Source organism: Chiloscyllium punctatum, chromosome 24 (genome assembly GCF_047496795.1).
Source record: "Chiloscyllium punctatum isolate Juve2018m chromosome 24, sChiPun1.3, whole genome shotgun sequence".
NCBI lineage: Eukaryota > Metazoa > Chordata > Chondrichthyes > Orectolobiformes > Hemiscylliidae > Chiloscyllium > Chiloscyllium punctatum.
In genome coordinates, this window is record NC_092762.1 from 50,688,745 (window position 1) to 50,711,155 (window position 22,411).

Sequence of the window (22,411 nt, forward strand, 5' to 3'; positions counted from 1 at the left end):
GGGGTTCTGTCAGTTTTGTCAAATATAAGCTGGGAATTATCTTTCTAAAAAAAAACTCATATTTGCTTGAAAAAGAACTTTAAAAGTTATGAGGATCGATGGATTAAACTGTGACTCTTGGTGGGATTCTTGATAGACTGAACACTTCGTTTCTGAGCTTTAGCAATTTATGAAAAGTTGAATCAATAGATTTGTTGTGGTTGCTGCTTCCACGCCTTTGTACATTTCCTTTTTTAGTGATTTCTACTTTTACTCTTAAAAGCAGAGTTTGGATGTTTGGTCAATTCCTTGCCACCTAGTAGCTTATAAATAGCCATAGACAACAAATGTCAGTATTTGTGCCTACCTCTTGTCAATGAAAAGTGCACATTCCATCAAAAATCACTGCATCATGATTAGGAGTGGGAACACTGGCGCCTTTCTGTGTGCTTAACACAAGGAAGCAGAGGTTAGTTGGAACAGCACAAATGTTGGCCTTGGTTGAGATCAAGTAACTATGTAAATATAGAGCAGGGAAGGCAAATTCAAATCTGTGTGCTAAGCAAAAATGCATTTATCCACTGAGCTATCAATTTTTTAATAAAAGTTTTCCACAATTTCTTGGCTATCAATTAGTGGGAAGGTTAGATTGTTGTGCTGCAGCAATTTGCAAGATGTACAGTACCAATGACAGTAATTTAAATGAAACTAGTTGTCAACCTAACAATGGAAAATAATTATTTATAATATTCAAGTGTATGTTGTTAGTGAATTCTGTATAAATATGCTGCAACCCAATACAGGAATTATCTTCAGTACCTACCTGAATAACTACTTATGCATTGTCTTTAAGAGAGCACCAAAGTGCTAATATAAAATAACTAATTCAGCAGGGTTATGGGAACCTAAATTGTAATTCGAGTATAGAACCTGTAGACGAGTATAGAATTGTAGTCCGAAATAAGGTTTCAGGTCGCAAGAGGGCACCGGCAAACAAGAACTTAGTTTGAAGTGTGTCTGTTTCAATGCCAGAAGCATCCGCAATAAGATGGGTGAACTTGCAGCAAGGGTCGGTACCTGGGGTTTTGATGTTGTGGCATGGGTGGAGCAGGGACAGGAATGGCTATTGCAGGTTCCAGGATTTAGATGTTTCAGTAAGAACAGAGAATGTGGTAAAAGAGGAGGTGGTGAGGCATTATTAGTCAAGGATAGTATTACGGGGATCCTAAATGGCGGCGACTCAGCAAGTCTGAGTCTATAGTGCTCTTCCCAAGACCTAGACAAAGTGGGCCACCTGCCTCCACTACACTCTCCAAATCATTTAAAATAGTTTTTACTTAATGTAATTAGTGGTTCAGTACTAAATTTAAACAGTTCAGTTTCCTGTAAAAATGACTAGGGGGACAGGAGCCCGCAGCTCTCAGCAGGCAGGAGCCCCTCCCCAGCTGCAGCAGAGGCGTCTGCAGCCACCCCAGGGGACTTGCCTTCGGTGGCGAGCCTCGCGGAAGTAATCTCTAAACTCGATGCGAAGATTGATGCTTTCGTTGAAGAGTCCCGAAGTTGGTGGAATTCATTCTCAGCCACGCTAGAAAAGCACGGCCGAGACAGCGATGAAATTGAATGCCGAGTTGGAGGGGCGGAGCTAAAGGCCGTGACCTCCGAGGCCATTGCAGAATTGGCCGTGGATCAGGTCCGGACTCTCGAGCAGCAAGTCTGGACCTTAGAGAATCACATTGATAACCTCAAGAATCGAGGTCGTCGAGAAAATATTCGTTTGCTGGGCCTTCCCAAACGGGAAGAAGAAGGCCAGCTTACAAGGTTCCTTGAACAGTGGCTTCCACAGCTTTTAAATCTGGAGGCTGGACCATGCCAGGTAAGGGTGGAATGGGCCTACCAGGTTGCAATACGTGGGCCTGGCTCAAACCAGCGCCCCCGCCCGGTCCTGTTCCGGCTGCAGAGCTATAAGGTGAGGCAAATGCTCTTGGAAGCCTCCAGAAATCTTGGGAAAGATCCCCAAGCCATGACTTATAAAAGATCCAAGATTGTTATTTCAGGACTTTTCCCCAGCTCTCATCCGAAAGAGGAAGGCGTTTGATGAAGCGAAGAAGTGTTTAAGGGAATTAAGCATTCAATACTCCTTGCGCTACCCAGCTATACTACGCTTCAGCCATGAAGGGTCTGTGTATAACTTCGGATCACTGGAGAAGGCCAGGGAGCTTTTGGACACTCTCATATAAATTATAAGAGTTAATTGATGTTGTTTTGCCCAACCTCCACCCCGGTTTACACCCCTTTCCTTTGTTTCTTCATTACCTTACTGTTTAATATTACCTCCGGAGGGGGGAAGGGAGGAAAGAAGGGTTTATTTATTCATTCTTTACTTAACGATTTTCTTTCTCTTTTTTATATATATAGGCCAGGGAGTTGATGGAGGGAAGGTGGCTACCTTATCCTATTTTATCTTTGTCCTTGGGAGCGGGGTTGTTTTCCCGTTATTTTGTATTACAATATTTAATTATTATTTGTTGAGACTGTAATTTTTGTAGTCATATATGGTATTAACATTATCAAATATATCCAGGTGTTGGTGTGGGTGTGGGGAGGGGGGGGAATGGAGAGGGGAATAGGGTACTCACTGTTCTAGTTCAGTAATATACTTGAATTTTCCTTATCCTATCGTGGGGTGCCTGGGTCAAGGGTGGGCACTGGTTGGGAGAGGTTATGATGGGTTTTTTGGAAAGAAAGTGATGCCCCCTGGGAATAAGGGGAAAGATCTCCGTTTAAATATGCTTTTTTTATTTAGAAATAGTTTTTTCTATTATATTGATCTCAATGTATTAAAGAGCTTTTATTTTTGTGAATTTTATATGCTCTATGCTCAGGATGTTTTGGATAGGGTTTCTTTTCCCGGGGTCTCTCGGACTTGCTCGGTGATTTATGGATGATCCGTTGATTAAATGGTATATCTGGAATGTCACTGGGAGTAATTCACCAATCAAAAGGAGGTGAATATTATCAAACCTCCGAGATTATTTTCCACTCTCCCTTTCTGTGCAAGGAAAAACATTTTGGTAAATTGGGCGGCTGAGGGCCCTCGTGGACTTTCGAGTTGGCACAGAATAATTATGGAATATACTCCCCCTGGCTTCCTTATAAATATGGTGTACCAGGAGAAAAACTAAATTACTCCATAAAATATGGCAGCCCTTCTTGAATTACACAAATACAGCTATCTCGGTCATCCTACAAGGGCCTTTATTTAATTGTTAACATATGTATATGACGCCTGTATATCATTGCTCAATTTATGTGTTATCCGTTGGGATTTTTTTCTCTTGAATAATGTAAGAATTTTAATCATACACTCTGGTTAGTTGTAAGTTAGACGAGTAGTTATTTGAGTTCTGTTTTTCTCTTGGTATTTCTGTTTTCTTGTTTGATAGATTTTGGTTATCATTTATTTAAGATTTAACTGTATATCAATGTTTATACTTGGGTTTTTTTTTAGTTTTCTTTTGTAACCGTGTAAAAACATGTTAAATTTTCAATAAAAATATCTATTTTTAAAAAAAGGATAGTATTACAGCTGCAGAAAGGACGTTTGAGGACTTGTCAACTGAGGTAGTATGGGCTGAGATTAGAAACAGGAAAGGAGAGAGGTCTCCCTGTTGGGAATTTCTAAGAGGCCTGCAAATAGTTCCAGAGATGTAGAGAATAGGACAGCAAAGATGATTCTTGATAGGAGCGAGAGTGGCAGAGTAGTTGTTATAGGGGACTTCAGCTCCCCAAATATTGACTGGGAATATATAATTCAAGTAGTTTAGATGGGTCAGGGTTTTGCTTAATGTGTGCAGGAGGGTTTCCTGACACAGTATGTAGACAGGCCAAAAAGGGGCGAGGCCACATTAGATTTGCTGCTGGGTAATCAACCTGGCGAGGTGTTAGATTTGGAGGTGGGTGAGCACTTTGGAGATAGTGACCACAATTCAGTTGTGTTGACTTTACCGATGGAAAGGCATAGGTATGCACCGGAGGGCAAGAGCTACAGCTGGGGAAAAGGCAATTATGATGCGATTAGACAAGATTTAGGATGCAAAGGATGGAGAAGGAAACTGCAGGGCATGGGCATAATAGAAATATGGAGTTTATTCAAGAAATAGCTACTGTGTTTCCTTGATAAGTATGTACCTGTCAGACAGGGAGGACGTTGTGGAGCGCAGGAGCTGTGGTTTACTAAGGAAGTTGAATCTCTCTTGTCAAGAGGAAGAAGAAGGCTTATGTTAGGATGAGATGTGATGGTTCAGTTAAGGTGATTGAGTGTTACAAGGTAGCCAGGAAAGACCTAAAGAGAGAGCGAAGATGAGCGAGGAGGGGGTGTGAGAAGTTGTTGGCAGATAGGATCAGGGAAAACCCTAAAGCTTTCTATAGGTACCTGAGAGATAAAAGAATAACTGGAGAAAGGTTAAGTCCAATCAAGGATACTAATGGGAAGTTGTGCATGGAGTCAGAGGAGATAGGGGAAGCGCTAAATGAATATTTTTTGTCAATATTCACACTGGAAAAAGACAGTGTTGTCGAGGAGAATACTGAGGAAGGCTACTAGGCTAGATGGGATTGAAGTTCATAAGGAGGTGGTGTTAGAAATTCTGGAAAGTGTGAAAATAGATAAATTCCCTGGGCTGGATGGGATTTATCAAAGTATTTGCTGGAAAGCCAGGGAGGAGATTTCCAAGCCTTTGACGTTGATCTTTACGTCGTCATTGTCTACAGCAATAGAATAGCAAATATCGTTCCCTTGTTCAAGAGGGGAGTAGACACAACTCTGGTAATTATAAACCAGTGAGCCTTCCTTCAGTTGTGAGTAACGTGTTGGAAAAGGTTACAAAAGAGAGGATTTATAATCATCTGGAAAGGAATAAGTTGATTAGGGATAATCAACATAGTTTCATAAAGGGTAGGTTGTTCCTCTCAAACCTTATTAAGTTCTTTGAGCAGGTGACCAAACAGGTGGATGAGGGTAAAGAGGTCGATGTGTATTTGAATTTCAGTAAGGTATTTGATAAGGTTCCCCACGGTAGTCTACTGCACAAAATACGGAGGCATGGGATTGAGGGTGATTTAGCGGTTTGGATCAGAAATTGGCTAGCTGAAAGAAGACAGAGGGTGGTGGTTGATGAGAAGTGTTCATCCAGGAGTTCAGTTACTAGTGGTGTACTGCAAGGATCTGTTTTGGGTCCACTGCTGTTTGTCATTTTTATAAACTACCTGGATGAGAGCATCGAAGGATGGGTTAGTAAATTTCCAGATGACGCTAAGGTTGGTAGAGTTGTGGATAGTGCTGAAGGATGTTGTAGGTTACAGCGGGACGTAGGTAAGCTGCAGAGCTGGGCTGAGAAGTAGCAAATGGAGTTTAATGTGGAAAAGTGTGAGGTGATTCACTTTGGAAGGAGTATTAGGAATGCAGAGTACTGGTTGAATGATAAGATTCTTAGTAGTGTAGATGAGCGGAGAGATCTTAGTGACCATGTACATACATTCCTCAAAGTTGCCACCCAGGTTGATAGGATTGTTAAGAAGGCATATGGAGTGTTAGCTTTTATTAGTAGCGGGATTGAGTTTCAGAATCATGAGGTCACACTGCAGCTGTACAAAACTCTGTTCTGGCCACACCCGGAGCATTGTGTACAGTTCTGGTCATCTGGAAGGATGTGGAAGCTTTGGAAAGGGTTCAGAGGGGATTTACTAGGATGTTGCCTGGTGTGGAGGGATGGCCTTACGAGGAATGGTTGAGGGACCTGAGGCTGTTTTTGTTAGAAGTTTGAGAAGTGACTTAATTGAGATATATAAGATAACTAAAGAAAACTAAATGTATTGATTTTACTACAATAATGCTTTGGTAGTACCTACTAACAGTACAATTTATAAGAGTAAATGAAACATACAACAATTTTTATTCTTTTGCCTAATACTGATTTGTCTCTAGCAGTGAGTTAACAATTGCAACCCAAAGATGCTTCCCCTCATGAAATTCTTGGCTCATGTCAAAGTAAGCAGCAAACTGTGTCTGATTATACAATGTGCTGTGAATTAACTTTGTCTTTTGAAAGATGACTTGATTTCATTTATTATTTTATGTACCAAAATGGGCAGCACGGTGACACCGTGGTTAACACTGCTGCCTCACAGCGCCAGAGAGCCGGGTTCAATTCCCGCCTCAGGCGACTGTGTGGAGTTTGCACATTCTCCCCATGTCTGCGTGGGTTTCCTCCGGGTGCTCCAGTTTCCTCCCACAGTCCAAAAATGTGCAAGTTAGGTGAATTGGCCGTGCTAAATTGCCCATAGTGTTAGGTGAAGGGGTAAATGTAGGGGAATGGGTCTGGATGGGTTGTGCTTCGGCGGGTCGGTGTGGACTTGTTGGGCCGAAGGGCCTGTTTCCACACTGTAAGTAATCTAATCTAATCTAATCTAATCTATAATGAAAATTGTTTTGTATGCTATCCAGGCAAATGCTACGTAACACAACTACACCGGTTAAATGGAATAGAATGCAGAATATAGTATTACAACTACAGTGAAGGTGCAGAGAAGGATCAACTCTGATATGAGAGGTCCGTTTAAAAGTATGATAACAGGCAGGAAGAAGCTTTTCTTGAATCTGTTGGTTTTGTATCGTCTGCCTGACGCAAGAGGGTGGAAGGAGTATAACTGGGCTGGGAGGGGTCTTTGATTATAATGTATCTGCTTTCCTGAGGCACCATGAAGTATAGATAGAATCAATGGATGGAAGGCTAGTTTGCTTAATAGATTGGTGCTGAGGTGGAGATGGTCAAGGGCTTCACGTTCCTCAGAGTAAATAAGACCAACAATCTGTCTTGGTTCATTTATGTCCATGCTACAGTTAAGAAAGCAGACTAAGGTCTCTACTGCCTAGGAAGGCTCAGGAAATTTGGCATGTCCATGTTGAAATTTACCAATTTTTATCAATGCATCATAGGAAGCATCCTAACTTGATGCATCAAAGCTTGATATGGTAGCTACTGTGTCCAAGCCTGCATGAAATCACAGAGAGCTGTAAATCCAACTTTCAGTGACTTATTGTATCAAATACTTGGAACACAAGTTCCTCAATTAATTTGGAGAGATTTTCTTAGATCAATGTGTATATGTCAACGCCGTATTTAAGACTTTCCCTGTTTTAGATGCCACAGTGCATGTTTAGGCTGTTACTTGGCAGATAGGTTGACTGCGCACTCAGTTAATAAATGCATGGTTGTACACGAATTAGGAGTTGGCTTCACTTTTTTTGGGTATAGAAATACAGGGCTGTATTTGCCTTCTGATTCAAGCCATGGTATTGAATGGGTGATCAGGACCATGTTGCTAAAAAGATGAGCACGAGTTTGAGGTAAGAGCAGTCTGCATGTGGTGACTGAGAAACAGAACATTTTAATATATCAAAATAGTTAGCAGAAGCAACATTTCACATTTTGTCTAGTTTTTATAAGTTGATCCCCGTTCCTTGAAGGGATTTTAAAAGCTTCAAAAACCAACTTGTAAGTCATAATCTATGGTAAATGCACATGGATTTCTTTTCAGAAAGTAGGAATATTGTAAAATCTTTAAACTTCCATCATTTAACAAGTGTTTCTTGATTAGTCTTTGTTATGCTTTCATACTAAATGTGATCTTTATATCTTCAACATTTCTTGGGAAGGAAAGGGATGTGCATCTGTACAATTCATTTTGTTGTCTCTTTTTATTAATGCCTTTTTATTTAACTATGTTTTGCTGTTTGTGGAATTTCAATCGTTTTTTTAATGGTGGTACAAGTAAAATTTTAATTTGTAACACAGGGGAACCTCTATTATTGGAACGAGATGGGCGGGCACTATTTCGTTTGGATAATTGATTAATCGATTCAGTGTCTTTCCTCTGGGGCTCGGAGTTTTCTATGAAATCTGCGCCCTGTTCAAATTAGGCAGCAGCACACCGGAGAGAGAGAAAGGAGTCATTTAGAGATGGTACCTGTGCTCCCATCAGTCCAGGATTGTTCTGGGCAGCACTTTTAGTCACTGGATCAGTGTTGCTCACACATCTTTGATATAATGTTTCTGAGCGGACCTCTAGATCTCCTTCAGATAATCTGATTTTCGGGTAATTGGTATTTGGATAATCGAGGTTCCTCTGTATGTTTCTGACTAGGTGTGAGGAGTCTGAATCCTTACTAGGTTTTATTTTTCTTTTGGGGAAAGTGAATTTCTCTTGAATTCCAGAAAAGCTGAGTCCTGAGTCAATACTGACTACATGTGGAATTCCTTGGCAAGGTTGACTTTGTTATTTTGAGAAGTATCCTTCATTCTGTGTGCGCACCTCAATAGACACATTCGGGCTCTGTAATTGGGATTTGGTTTGCATTTCCAATAAGAATTGGTGTGCAAATAATGATTGGAAACCTGTGGGAGTGTGCCTAACGCACCATAGTTTAAATAGTCAATGTATGCAAATGTAGAATCTTGGTTTATGTAGCTTAGAAATGAATAGTTCACCTTTTCAGTTGTAGACAGCAGAAAAAACAGCTGCTATGTTGAAAGAATAAAGTATAGTTTCCAAGATGTTGCATTCTTGTAAGCAAAGAAAAGTATCAAATAGCATCTTTAAGGAAGATGATGCCCTTTGACTTTTTTGAAATGTTGGAACTGGCAGATCTGCCTCATCCAGTGATCTATCTTGTGGGGATGTTAGATTTAGTGGACAAGCTTCACTTTCTTAGCAGCTTACCTGGGTCGTTGCTAATAAGTGTTTCAGGGATTTCCAATGACGTAAAATTGAAATGTTACTTAAAGGTGAATGTACAAAACATTAACTCGCCCGTCTCTGGCAAACATGTGCTTTCAATACCAACCTGATCCACATCACCTGTTACTAGGCATATCAGGGGCTTTCTGAGAACTAGGAGTCAGTAGCCACTCTCAATCAGCAAAAGTAACAGTGATCGTCTCAAGTAATTTACTTTGTATTTCTAAGATTTCTAGTTTTACCTTTTGTTACCTATGGATATGGTTAGTTTTAAGCTATTACTGATCGTAGCAAAGAATTAGCAATTTGCCAAATAATTAGCAATTGACTATGTTTAACCTACACTTCAGATGGATAAATGCCAAGTGAGTATGTGCAAGTGGATATGTGATTAGTGCACGTTCATCCATTTGGATTGTTGAAAAGCACCTGTCAGTAGAACTGCAGTTTTACCTTTAATCTTATAGAATTTCAGGCAAGGCTGGTTTACAATTAATTATTACTCAGTGTTACAAACAGTTGTTAGATTGAGTAACTTAGAAAATGCTGGAAACCCTCAGTGGTTTGAGAGGTCTTCATGCCAAAAGCTAAACTCTCTTGTGTCTTTTTAGATGCTGGTGAGCCACCTGTTAATTTCTAACATATACAGTCCTTATTTTTATCTTTGTAGTATATTCGCTACAATCTGATTTTGTTTGCAAACTGCAACATTAGGACCACTATGTCAAAGTCCTGCTCAAATCCAGTATCTTTTGAAACTAAGCTGGGTTTTTAAGCAGTCCTTATTCAACTTATTAGAGTTCTTATTTTGTAACCACAGAAAACAATACAAAGGTTATGAAGTTTTTTTAATCAGCAAATATCATCAACTTAGATCTGCTTTGGAAGAATTCCTCATCCCAGTTGTGAGGGAACTGAATTAATAAACACAGTTGACATTACAAGAAAAAAATCACTTGAGCACTTCATGTTAATGACTCGAGATAATTTAGTCTTATTTAATAATTCCTCTAAACTAGTTTCCCGATGTTATAAGCATTCGATGCTCAAACAAATGACTTTTAAATTGAGAAATTAGTTAATTTGCTTGCAGCTTTTAAATATTTACTGTTTATTATTCACAATGGAACGGATGTTGTACATTCTGTCCCTGACCTTGAAAGGTTTTCTTGCTGTAGCTATACATTGAGTGAGAGAATTAATGGCAACTTAAAGTGAAGAGCATAAACGTTGTCATTGTAAACTATTCAGTTCATCTCCAACCTCCATTTTCAAGACCTGTATGCTTGCACCTTTTGTAAAGACCACCTTCATCCAAGCTCTGGTACAGTGCCCAACTCTCCCTCTACCACAGTCTGTTCTCTGCTACTGAAACCGTTTAGTGGCTCTAAACTCACCTAATTGAATGCTCTCCTGCTTAGTCTCCTATCCAACCCCATTAAATCTCAGCCCACCCAAAACTCTGCTTACATGTTATCATCTGCACCAAATTCATTCATCATACCTCTTCACTGACCACATTAGCTTCTGTTTCACTGGTACCTTGGATTTAATATTCTGCATTTAGGACACGCTATGGCCTTGACTCTTGCTGTCTCTGAACTCTTATTCATCCTGACTTCACAGTTTCTCTTGTTCATACTATGTGCACATCATTCCCTTCCTTTTTGACCTAGCCTGATGAGAACTTTCAACTAGCTATGCTTCACATTTTAGAATTTATCCTCCAAAGCCTGTTCTCTCTTCATATCCTCTATTCCTTTCGAGATTTCCCTTTAAACCCATCCCAAGCAAATATTTGATCATCTGTCTAATTGTCACCTTTATTCTTGTGCTTCTGCAAAGTGCCTTTGTAAATAGTCTTACCAGAAAAAAAATCATTGAGCCAAAAGCCAATGCAATCAGCGATCAGTTGCCAACAAGTACATGATGGAAGATAAGTACATTTTGAGTTAAAAAATAAAGTCTTGAGGATGTAGTGGTACTTGAAAGGAAAATATAGGAAAAACTAATAATCTGACTTCCCAATATTTGCTTATTTTCTGAAGTTTAAGGCTATCTCCATTTTGACTTATTTTAGTTGGAAGCAGTAATATCTAAGCACGAGCCTTTCTATAATTGATGGAAGAACATTTATTGTGTGCATGTAACACTCACAACAAACTTTGATTAAAGTGAGATTGGTTTTGAATTGAATTTTGTTCGACATTACCCAAAGACACAGAGTTTGACACCATCAAGTAATTGAAAATGATCCTTCAATCTCTGTATAACGCTGGCATGATAAAATCTTAGAGTGGAGAGAGGCTAGACAAATGAAATATTTGCAGAGCAATCTGCGCAATAGCATTAAGTACATGGAAATGCAGTTTATCTGAGTTTACAGCAATCCCATTAAATCACTTGAACTGATGCAGGGGAACCAAAAATGGCTGCTAGGTGTTTTTTCTTATCTTTGCAATGAAAAGCCAACTCAGTAATCATATAGAGAAGGATTGACTCCCTTGTGGCTTGTTCGCCCCCCTCGCTCTTATTAAAAATCTACGGTTCCAAAATATTTAATTTTTTTGGCTTGACTACTGCATCAGCAATGTTGGAATAAACAAGTGCCAGAGCTTGTTGGATTGGATCTGTGCAATTCCAGCTTTTACCACCAGCAACACTGGAGCCCCTTAGCTGGCTGGCCTGTATGATAGCAGAAGTAGTACTGAATTACTTGCATTTAAGCTTGACGACTGTGTAAGACATGCAAGACCTGCTTGGCTGCTTGCAAAATTGCACATCCTTCTAAAGAAGGTGCAAACAATATAGAGAGACCAATCTAATATGCTGCTTTTCCTGTCTCTCTGGCTATTTCTCCTTAACAGAACATTTTGTCAGATGTAATATTGTCATTTGTGCACACATCATTTGTCAGACTAAGCAAGTTTTAGACAATGGAAACATCCACTTTGTTTTTTTAAATGCTCATACTGAGTTCACACTTCTGTGTGTTCTTTGGGTACAGCCAGTTTTATTTCCTAATGTATTTTTGTTGCATACAATCCAGTATCCAACTCCCTTCAATGTCACCTATTTCACAAAGAAAGGAATACTTTTATTTTCTTGATGTTGCTTATGGCTGCCATTTACTTTTGGAGTACTGTGGCTATTGGTCTGTTATTCTTTCCGTGTCAGTAACATCACAGTCAGCCGCAAGATGGACAATTGGTTATTTGAAAAGTGTATGTTGAGGGAAAAACATTGGCCAGGACACGAGAAGAACTCTCTGCTTCTCATCTATTCGTTACTTAGGATTGAAATGTGAAAAAGGGACCTTAATTTAACTCTTCTCCTGTCAGACAATACTTTAATCGTGTAGTACTGTGCTAGAGTATCAGCCTAGATTAGGAGCACATTTGCTGAATATTTGAGGAAATAAATGTGTAAAATTGTGTAATCATGTTACTGTATCCTTTATTTAGGAAAAAAAGGCAAATGTAAAAAGCTCCTGTAATGGGCCATAATATTAAAAATTACCATTGGAAAAATGGTAAAAGGTGAAAATTGACTTAGTAGTTGTCCTCAAGATTTTTGGTGAAGCATTAATTTTTTTTTTAACTAGCAGGTAGTATAAGTCTGATATAGTTGTGCAGATGAATTGTGTTCCATGTGTTTTATTATATCCCTGGGTAGCTGTCGCTTGCCCATTCCTGCCTGTCAGTTTGATGGGCACCCCTGAGAGCAACAACATAGGATGTGGACAATTTGTTCTGCACTACTGGCCTCTGACATCACTCACTTAATATTTTCCGTGCATGTAGAAAAATCTTAAATTTAGCTGCACGTCATCTGCAGATTCTATTTGTAAAATGATTCAAAATTGAATGCTTTTGATTTTATTGTTTTAAAAAAAACTCTCTCTTTCTTTTGAAGCCTGAAAGAGATACTGTACAGGACACTTTCACAGCTGATGGAAATCCCTGGAAAATGACTGCCAAGGTTGGGCAAAAGACAAAGCCAATCATCCCAGAAATGTGTTTCACATCAGGTGGAGAAAACACGGAGCCTTTACCAACAAATTCATATATTGGTGATGATGGGACCAGCTTGCTCATTTCCTGTTCAAAATGCTGTCTTCAGGTGCATGCTAGTAAGTAGTTCACAGCTCAAACAAATATATCTTCAAAATGAATGGGCTGTCAGTCCTGTCTTGAAAAATATGCAATTTGTATTAATCTGTGTCACAAAGGGCATGGTAATAATATATGTTTTGGAAGTGAATATTCTGTTTGAATATTAAAATTCTTGAATACATTAAAAATAAAAAATATGAATAGCAGAATGATAAAATGCCATTGAAGTTGTGTCAGGGGTTCTGTCCAATTCCACTCTAACAACAAGAAAAACTCATGAAAGTATCAAGAATAAACCAGGATAGAATGAGGTCATGGGAAATTGGGCATTCACCCTTTCAGTCTATGTCAAGCGTCATAGTCTTACAGTACAGAAGATGTCCTTCAGCTCATCAAGTATACACCAACAAACAAATTCCATCACCTACTTACGCTAATTCCATTTTCTAGCCCTTGCCCCACAGCTTTGAATGTTATGACATTTCAAGTGCTCATCCAAGTACTTGATAAAAGGTATGAGATTTCCCACCTGTACCACCCTTGCAGGCAGTGTATCCCAAATTTCCATCACCCTCTGCGTGACAAGCACTTTTCCTCAAATCACCTCTAAAGCTCCAGCCCTTACCTTAAAAATTATGCCTTTTCATTATCGACCCTTTATCTAAGAGCAACCACTGCTTCCTATCCATCTTGCCCATGCCCCTCATAATCTTGCACATCTCAGTCAGGTTCCCCCCTTCAGCCTTCTCTGCTCTAAAGAAATAACTAAAGAAAATAGCTGAAGCTTATCCAGCCTCTCCTAATTGCTAAACTGCTTCAACCCAGACAGCATCATGGTGAATCACCTCTACACCCACTCCAGTAATAATCACATACTTCCTATAGTGTGGTGACCAGAACTTCACATAATACTCTAGTTGCAGCCTGACCAAAGTTTTGCACAGCTCCAACATATCCTGTCTATTCTTATAACGTATAAAGGGAACTATCTCATGTGCCTCCTTAACCATTCTATTGACCTGTCCTGTCGCTTTCAGAGATTTGTGAACAACCCCCCCCCCCCCAGATCCTTCTGTTCCTCTGAGCTTCCAAGAGTCCTGGCATTCATTAGTGCTCCCTTGCCTTGTTAATTCTTCCAAAGTGCACGACCTCTCACTTTTGAGGGTTAAATTCTATCTACTACTTATCTGACCAACCCATCCATATCTTCGTGTAACCTAAGACTTTGCCCCTTTCTCTGAACCATCCGGTAATCTTTGTCATCCTTAAACTTGCATATCATCCCTCTCCCCCCCCCCCCCCCCCCACCATTCTCATTTTATATATGATCTTTAGGAGAGCCAGTACTGATTCCTGTGGTACGCCACTGATGCCAGATTCCAGTCACACAGATGATCACCTATCACCACCCATCTGTCTCTAACTTTGGATCCATCTTTCCAAGTTACACTGGACCCCATGCACTTTTTCCGTCTTTATCAGTTTCCCTTATGAAAGCTTACCAAAGGCTCTTCTGAAATCCAGACAAACTATATCAACTGCACAATGTCATTGGGCTGAGACCCCACACATCCATTATGCAGAAACAGCTACACCTGCAAGGAAAAGATTTGTTAGGGGACACCCTTGCTCTGTGCCCTGTTCTGTTTGCATATACCTCATGTTGAGTCACTTCAATCTCATAAGTGATATGGTGTCAAGAACTGTCTTATTCAACCTCTCCCTTTGCCTGAAGTGTGGTGACACTCAGGTTAAACCACCACAAGTTGTCTGTGTGTGTGTGTCTCTCTCTCTCTCTCTCTCTCTCTCTCTCTCTCTCTCTCTCTCTCTCTCTCTCTCTCTCTCTCTCTCTCTCTCTCTCTCTCTCCCTCTCTAATGAGAGGGCAGTGGTCTGACAGGAATGTGGCAACTTTATTTTTTATACTATGTTGTACGTAGTGTCCAGGATGTGTAGGTTAGGTGGACTAGCCCTGAGACATGCAGTATTATAGTGTAGGTGCGTGGATCTGGATGGGATGCTCTTCGGAGGATTGCTGTGGACTCGATGGGACGGAATGGCCTGATTCGACACTATAGGGATTCTATATGCATCAAATGTTGTTAGTGTCACTTTAATGTCATATGTTAAAGACTTTCTCTTGTGACCTGTACAGATGAATTTTGAATTTCTCTGCAAAGTTCCTGCACTGCCCCCTCCCCAAATGCATATACTCAAAACTCCCCCTACCCCCAAACATGATAGCACACCCAAGCCCAAACCTTTGTTACCTGAAATTGCTCCCTGGACATCGTCAACAGTTGGGAGGGCAAGGAAACTGAATGAGGTGCATGGGGAAAAATGGGAATGTGTGGAAAGTGTGTGAGGGGTGATAGGTGGAGAGCTGAGTTTTTGATTTGCTGCCATTAGTACAACTGGATGAAGTGACAGAGCACCTCCATATCTGGTAGCCAGTGGTTGCCTCCAAACTATTTCTGAGGATGCTGGAACTGATTCCTATTAGCACCTTAATTCCCTGCATTCATCCCCTGAAACAAAAGTCCTGTCTATGTTTGTACTTGCTCCCAAGGCAGGAATGCTGAACTGTGATATTTCGTGAATTCCAGTACCTACCTCTGCTGAAAATCCAGTCCTTGATGCTCACCTTCTTTACCAATTAAATTAGCTCCAGTCTGAAATGAGTGCGTTTTAGCTTCTTCCCACAGTTTTCTTCAACAGTGAAGTGTCAAACTGATACTCTGAAATTCCTGCTGGCTCTAATAATGCACTTTACTGACCACAACACAACAGGGTTAGCAGAGATCAGGTCATGTGTCTGCCAGCTTAGGCAGAGATCTTTCAGAGAACATCAAAGAGGATTTGATATATAATGAACAGATTTTAAAGTAAAGCACTTTTATACCTTTTGAACCAATTTCTCTACCATTGAAGTGAATTGTAACTTAAGGTCCTACTTGCTTAATTTTTCAATGCAAATAGAATCACAAGCAAATACCATCTTCCTTAAGAGATGTCTCAAAGTCAGAATACTAATAAAGAGGAAGCACATTAGCACATTTGGTTCAATCCCAACTCTGTCAGTTATTGAGTGTTAAAGTGTACTCGGTGCCTGTTTCCTCTTAATGTGTGTGGTCTGCTTGTTAGAGTGCATGGTCCTTCTAAAACTGACATGTAGCTGGGCATCTTAAAGGGAATGTTGCTTGTGAATAACATCTGGGTCCTTTGGCACATAATCTGGTTATTCCATTGTTGTGCGCTCAGGCAGCACAGAGGAAACTGGTTGTTTACTGCTTTTATGTCAGCAAAAACAGCAAGGTCCCACAAACAACAAATTAGATAAATAACCTGATGATCTCTTTTTGTGGTATTGAGATAAATTGAATTGATGTTGAGAAGTTGGCCAATGCCCTTGTTCCTTCTGTTCAATATCATAGAATCCCTTTAGTGTAGAAACAGGCCATTTGGCCCAACAGGTCCACACTGACCCTCCAAAGAGTAAACCTCACAGACCCATTCCCCTTTTTCATTACTCTACATATACCCCTGACTACTACACCTAACCTATACATCCCTGAACACCATGGGCAATTTAACAGGGCCAATTCACCTAACCTGCACATTTTTGGATTGTGGGAGGAAACTGGAGCACCTGGAGGAAACCCATGCAGACACTGGGAGAATGTGCAAACTGCACACAGTCACTTGAGGCTGGAATTGAACCTAGGTCCCTGGTACTGTGAGGCGGCAGTGCTAACCATAGCCACTGTGCCATGCCAAACTCTCCATCACTGGCTTACGAGACCAGTGCTCTAATCACTGAGCTACAGACCCACAAGATGACGTGATCCTAACAAGTATACTGATTTGGTGGCATATGCAAGAGCAGGACTCTGTACAGGGCAGTTCTCTTGAGTTTGTTTAACATAGTGGCTTTGTAACTGGACTAATTATCTGGAAATCTTGAGTACAACTCCTCACAGTCGTCAATTAAATCAATAGAATAAAAAATTTGTATTGGTAGTGATCACTGATAAAGATTAACACATTGACATAAAAATTCATCCGGTTCTCTAATGTTCTTTAGGGAAGGAATATCGTACTTTTACCAAACCTGACCTGTATGTGATTCCAATCTCCATGCAAGTACAGCTGAGTATTAACCATTTTCTGAAATGGCTTAGTCAGCCACTCAGTTATATTTGGAAGGCACCTAATCAAAGCCTTCTCAAGGGCAATTCGGGCTGGGAAGTAAACACCAGCCGTAATCCTGTGAATGAATCAGCAAAACTCTCTCAGTTCTGCACTAGCATCTACTTAGGTTGTCTGTGGTAGCCTATTTGAATTCCCAATCAACTGACTCAGGGAAGAGTGCTCGCAATGAGCAAAGCTGACACTTGTACATAGTGTAATGTACCCTGCTCTTGTTTGTGAGTGAGTGTGATGATGAAAATATCAAGTATAATCTATTGTAACAACCAAGTTTCTAAATAAGTGATCTGGAAGACATTGAATTTAGATGCACAAATACAAAATTTTATGTACTGTTTGACTGAGAAAGGCCAGAAGTGAACTTATCTATTTCAAATCATTCTAACAAATGTCACTGTATAAATTGAATTTCTAGAATAGAAGAACTGGATATAAATTTGTACTCCTGTTTGCACTGATTCTTAGCAGCAGCAGCTGGTTATAACCCCTCAGTTTGCCTGTTCCCCAAGAGGTCTATCAGACCATTGTTGATTACATATTTTATCTCTCTTTATTTGTTGCTCTGGGGATTTTTCTTTTGTGTTATTGTTTTTTTTTGTGGGCGTTCAAATTGAATTTAACTGTTTAGACGTTACATTCTAAATGCAACTTTGTGATTACAGTTTTCTAGGTTAATCACAGAAGCTGCTCTTCAAACCAATGAACAAAATGACTATGAAGTAGGATTGCAGAATGTTCCAGGCGTCATAGCTCCTCATTTTTAAATTAGATCCATTAGATTGTATATCCATTTTCATTGTAGTGACAAATCTTTAATGCTTTGGTATGTGGAAGAACCTGCTATCAATGGAAATGTGTAAGTCTGATCCTGAATTTATTATTTGAAGAAAGCTTTCAAATGCTTCCATAACGCAGTTATCTGGAGCTCATAAGATTCTTCATCTCCTTACCAAAATCCCCCAAAAACAAAACTGATCTCTTTGGCAGGCACCTTCCTGCTTTCTCATTTCATAAGCAAGATCAAGCATGCATTGAAGACACCACTTTGTGGTAAAATTATCATGTCTAGTGTTTGATTGCCAGCTCAGATTCATTGTAATATGACCACACGTATGCCCATCTAACATCTGTGAAACACTTCCACGGAGTTTCAAATTCTGGAGATGGTCAGGGTGGAAGTTCGTTTCTTCAGGATTGACATACTGCACCAAGTAGATCCCATCATGTCAACAGTGCAATTCAGTTAAAATTCTTTTTTTGCTATAGAGAGGAAAACATTGACCTTAAAGTATTGGTTATCCAAGAAGCTGGTTATAAAATTACTGATTTAATTATAATTGGTTTTTGTCCTATCTATTTGCCATAACCTTACAAGGTTCAGAGGTGTTTCCACACACTTATCTTCCATTTACACTTGATGCACTTAAAATGCTCTAAGAATTTCTGGGTTGGGTATTTGGATCTAAGCTCATGATTTGGGATGAGTAGAAATGCTAGTATTCTAATTGTATTAAGATATTCTTACAGTTTTAAATGATAAAGGATCCCCTAGGCTTAATCCAGTGTTTTGTTTTAAAACCAGCATTTTGTGTGGCTATGCTCTGCAGGTTTGCAACTATCAATTGCAAAGTTGTACCAGGAATCGTTTGAGCCATGCTAAACAGCGAAGACTAATCTTAAACTCAGCATGCTAGGGAGCTGAGGATTAATTAGTAACATGCTGGAACTGCTTTATTAAGATACTGATTTGAGGTTAAATAAACTCTTTGATTTCTAATCAGTTCTTTTGCTGTTGGCAGGTTGTTATGGCATTCGACCAGATTTGGTCAAACATGGTTGGACTTGTTCACGATGTACAGCCAATGCCTGGACAGCGGTAGGTGCTTCACATCACATACTGTACAACTGTTTTGAATGAATAGAGACCTAAGGTCTAAATTGCTGAGGTTAACTGGTTATTTTGACTGTGTCAGTGATGGTTGGTGGAGGACTTAAATGAGCTCATATCCACAATTCTATCCCTAGTGGAATATTCAACCTGTTCTGCAAAGTAGGATTTTCAAAAGAGTGGGAGTAAAAGTGAGTATGTTGTAAACGTTCAAGCTTTCCTACCAGCCACCGACAGACCTAGTCAGTTGAAAAACAAAACGTTATAGAATTTCAGTTGATTCTGTCTAGTGTAATTTAACAATTTCTTCATGTGCAGATCATTTATTAATAATTGAAAAACTCCAATTTTTCAGTTGGACCGGATAGAAACTGCCATTATCCCTGTTAATAGAAAACAGTTGGAATTTTGCAGAAGTAGTGCTTCTGCAGTACACCCAATATTCCCTTTCAGTGAATCTGTATGAAATATCTTAATACCATCTAGAGCCACTTCTAAGACTCTGGTTGAAATAGTAACTTGTCACCTTCACAGCAGATTATATCATGTTCAGTTTTCACTCATTTATTTAAAAGATGAAGGTATTGCTGATGTAGCCAGCACATAGCCCATTCATAATTGTCTTCCAACTGACTGTTTCTGAACTGTTCAGAGTCATGTGCAGTTGCTGTGAATCTAGAATTACATCTCACCAAAAACTCTTTAACATAACCACCATGCTATTGTTCCCATGTTTACAACTGTGCGTAATTTTTGGGTTAAAATTTGAGATAGAGACGCTTTAGATGGCGTTCAAATTCTAGTTCCACAAGTTAATTCATATCGTATGCTATTTAAGAGTTATTAAAACAGAAAATGCTGTAAAAATAACTCAGCAGATTAGGCTGCATATGTGTAGAAAGAAGAACAGAGTTAATGTTTCAGGCTTTTGACCTTTCATCAGAATTGGAATAGGTTAGGGATAATGTTAGGTTTTGAACAAAGAGTGATTGCGCCAAGTACAAAAGAAATTCTTGTGGGTTTGGTGGAAGACAGATGGGAATGATAGAAAGATTAGTCCTCCAGTTCCGAAGGGAATAGAGTTTGGGCAATAAAAGAAACCCAGGATGTGCATAATGCAGCTGCGCTGTTAACTGAAAGGAAAAGAAACTAAAACAAGCAAAGGAATACAAAAACGAGGATAATGTGAAATTGTTAACCTCATCGTTGAGACTGTCAAGGGTCTAATTGAAAGCTTAGAGGATGTGCTATTAATTTCACTAAATAGTATATCAAAAAGTAATATATTAGTGGATTTGGTAATGCACAAAATTAAATTTTCTTATTCCAAGAATTCCCTTCATATCATTCTTTTCTTCAAGTGTTTGATGAAAAATGTTTAAAAATTGAAAATAGGTTTCAGTAAAGTGCATTTTATTAAGAATTATTCTATTAACCTTTGGTCTCTGTGATGTTTGTAAAATAATTGACAGATTAAGGTTCCTACTGAGGCTTCAGGATGACAGTGTCTCGAATCTTCAAGAAGAAATCCTTTTAAGTTAACGCTATATAAGTTGAGTGTTTTGCAAAACCTTGAACTGAGTGGTAAAAAGCACAAAAAAAACTTGTATTTAGTTAATATCTTTTAAAAACTTCAAATATAACAGTGATGGAGGTAAATACAAATAATGGATGTTCCGAGGGTTTGAACTATTGTCCATTTACCTGCTCGGGTGTGGAAACAGCTTCCACAAAAATTCTCTGCTTCAACGAGATACTAATTTCAAGTGTGATACTAATTCCGATTCCAGTGTTCAGTTTAATCTGCTGTGCTGGATGGTGGACTCAGAGTAGCATAGTCTTGCAGCTGTCCCTGAGATTGCAGACTTGTTTCCAGATTTACTTTTAGATTTCTTGTTATTACAAATACATGAATAATAAATGTCTGGAAGGATATGGACCAAGTGCAGGCAGGTGGGTCTTGTTTCCTTTGCGATTATGATTGGCATGGACTGGATGGACAGAGGGTCTGTTTCTGTGCTCTATAACTCAATGCTGAAGACACAAAGCACCTCACAGTAAAGAAATTCTGTTTGAAGTGTAATATTGTTGCATTTTCTGATAAGCATTTTGCACATATCAAGTTCCCACAAACAGCAATGATAATGACCAGAGATTTTTTTCATGTTGAATTAGGGGCAAATATTGACGAAGCCAAGTGCTAGCTGCAGTTGCCATTGCTTTGTTAGGTGGTAATTGTTATGGGTTTAAAAGCTGCATTCTAATGAATGTTGGTAAGTTTCTGCAGTGCATTCTATACGGAGTGGTGGTAGTGGAGGGAGTGGATGGTGATTGATGTATGCCAATTAAGCAAGCTGCTTTGTCCTGGATAGTGTCAAGCTTCTTCTTACATGTTGATCAGATCAGATCAGAGCAGATTCCTTACAGTATGGAGACAGGCCCTTTGGCCCAGCAAGTCCACACTGACCCTCCAAAGAGTAACCCACCCAGACCCATTCCCCTACCCTATATTTACCCCTGACTAACCCACCTAACACCATGGACAATTTAGCATGGCTAATTCACCTGGCCAGCACATTTTTGGATTGTGGGAGGAAACCAGAGCACCCGGAGGAAACCCACGCACAATGGGAGAATGTGCAAACTCCACACAGACAGTCCTCCGAGGTGGGACTTGAACCCGGGTCCCTGATGCTATGAGGCAGCAGTGCTAGTCACTGGGTCACCATGCCACCCTTGTTGTTGGAGTTCCACTCATCCAGGTAAGTGAGGAGTATTCCATCACACTTTTGATTGATTAGTTGCAGATGATGACCATGCTTTGGAGAGTCAAGAGCTGAGTTACTTGCTTCAGAATTTCCAATCTTGGGCTTGGTTTTATAGTCACTATGTACCATGAGGCTGGTCCAGTTAAGTTTCTGGTCAAAGCAACTCCCAAAATGCTCCTGGTGTGGGAGATTCAATAATTGTAATATCGTTGAATGAGAAAGGAGAATTCCTAGAAGCATGGCACTCCAACCAGAATTCTATCAACAAACACATTGACTTTTACCACCCCCTGAGAAAAAGAACAGGACATGACGTCACCAACCCAAATAAACCTAAACACACAAATGAAAAGCAGGCTTTACCACTAGTGCTTCACCGGAGGCACACTGATGTTACCGAGCATGGTGACAAAACATCTGAAAATGAACCTTCCAGCTCAGCTAGCAAACTTACATCCAGAACCTCAACCTGAGCAACCTAAAAAGCGCTCTCCTTTTTATATATTTATTCATGGGATGAGGAAATCTCTGGCTTGACCAGCATTTATTGTCCAGACGGCAATTAAAAGTCAACCACACCACTGAGAGTCTGGAATCCCATGCACACCAGACTAGTTAAGGATGACAGTTTTCTTCCTAAATGACGTTAGTGAACCAG

General features: G+C 39.7%; 1 protein-coding gene across 2 annotated transcripts in view; it reads left to right on the plus strand.

Annotated features, from left to right (window-relative positions):
* The window catches only part of kdm4b (lysine (K)-specific demethylase 4B), a 499,010-nt gene that overhangs the window by 395,799 nt on the left and 80,800 nt on the right, over positions 1-22,411 (plus strand). For both annotated transcript variants that reach the window (XM_072593817.1, XM_072593816.1), the window contains 2 exons: positions 12,691-12,907; positions 18,897-18,973. In XM_072593817.1, coding sequence (XP_072449918.1) covers positions 12,691-12,907; positions 18,897-18,973 — 294 coding nt within the window. The remainder of the gene's footprint in view (positions 1-12,690; positions 12,908-18,896; positions 18,974-22,411) is intronic.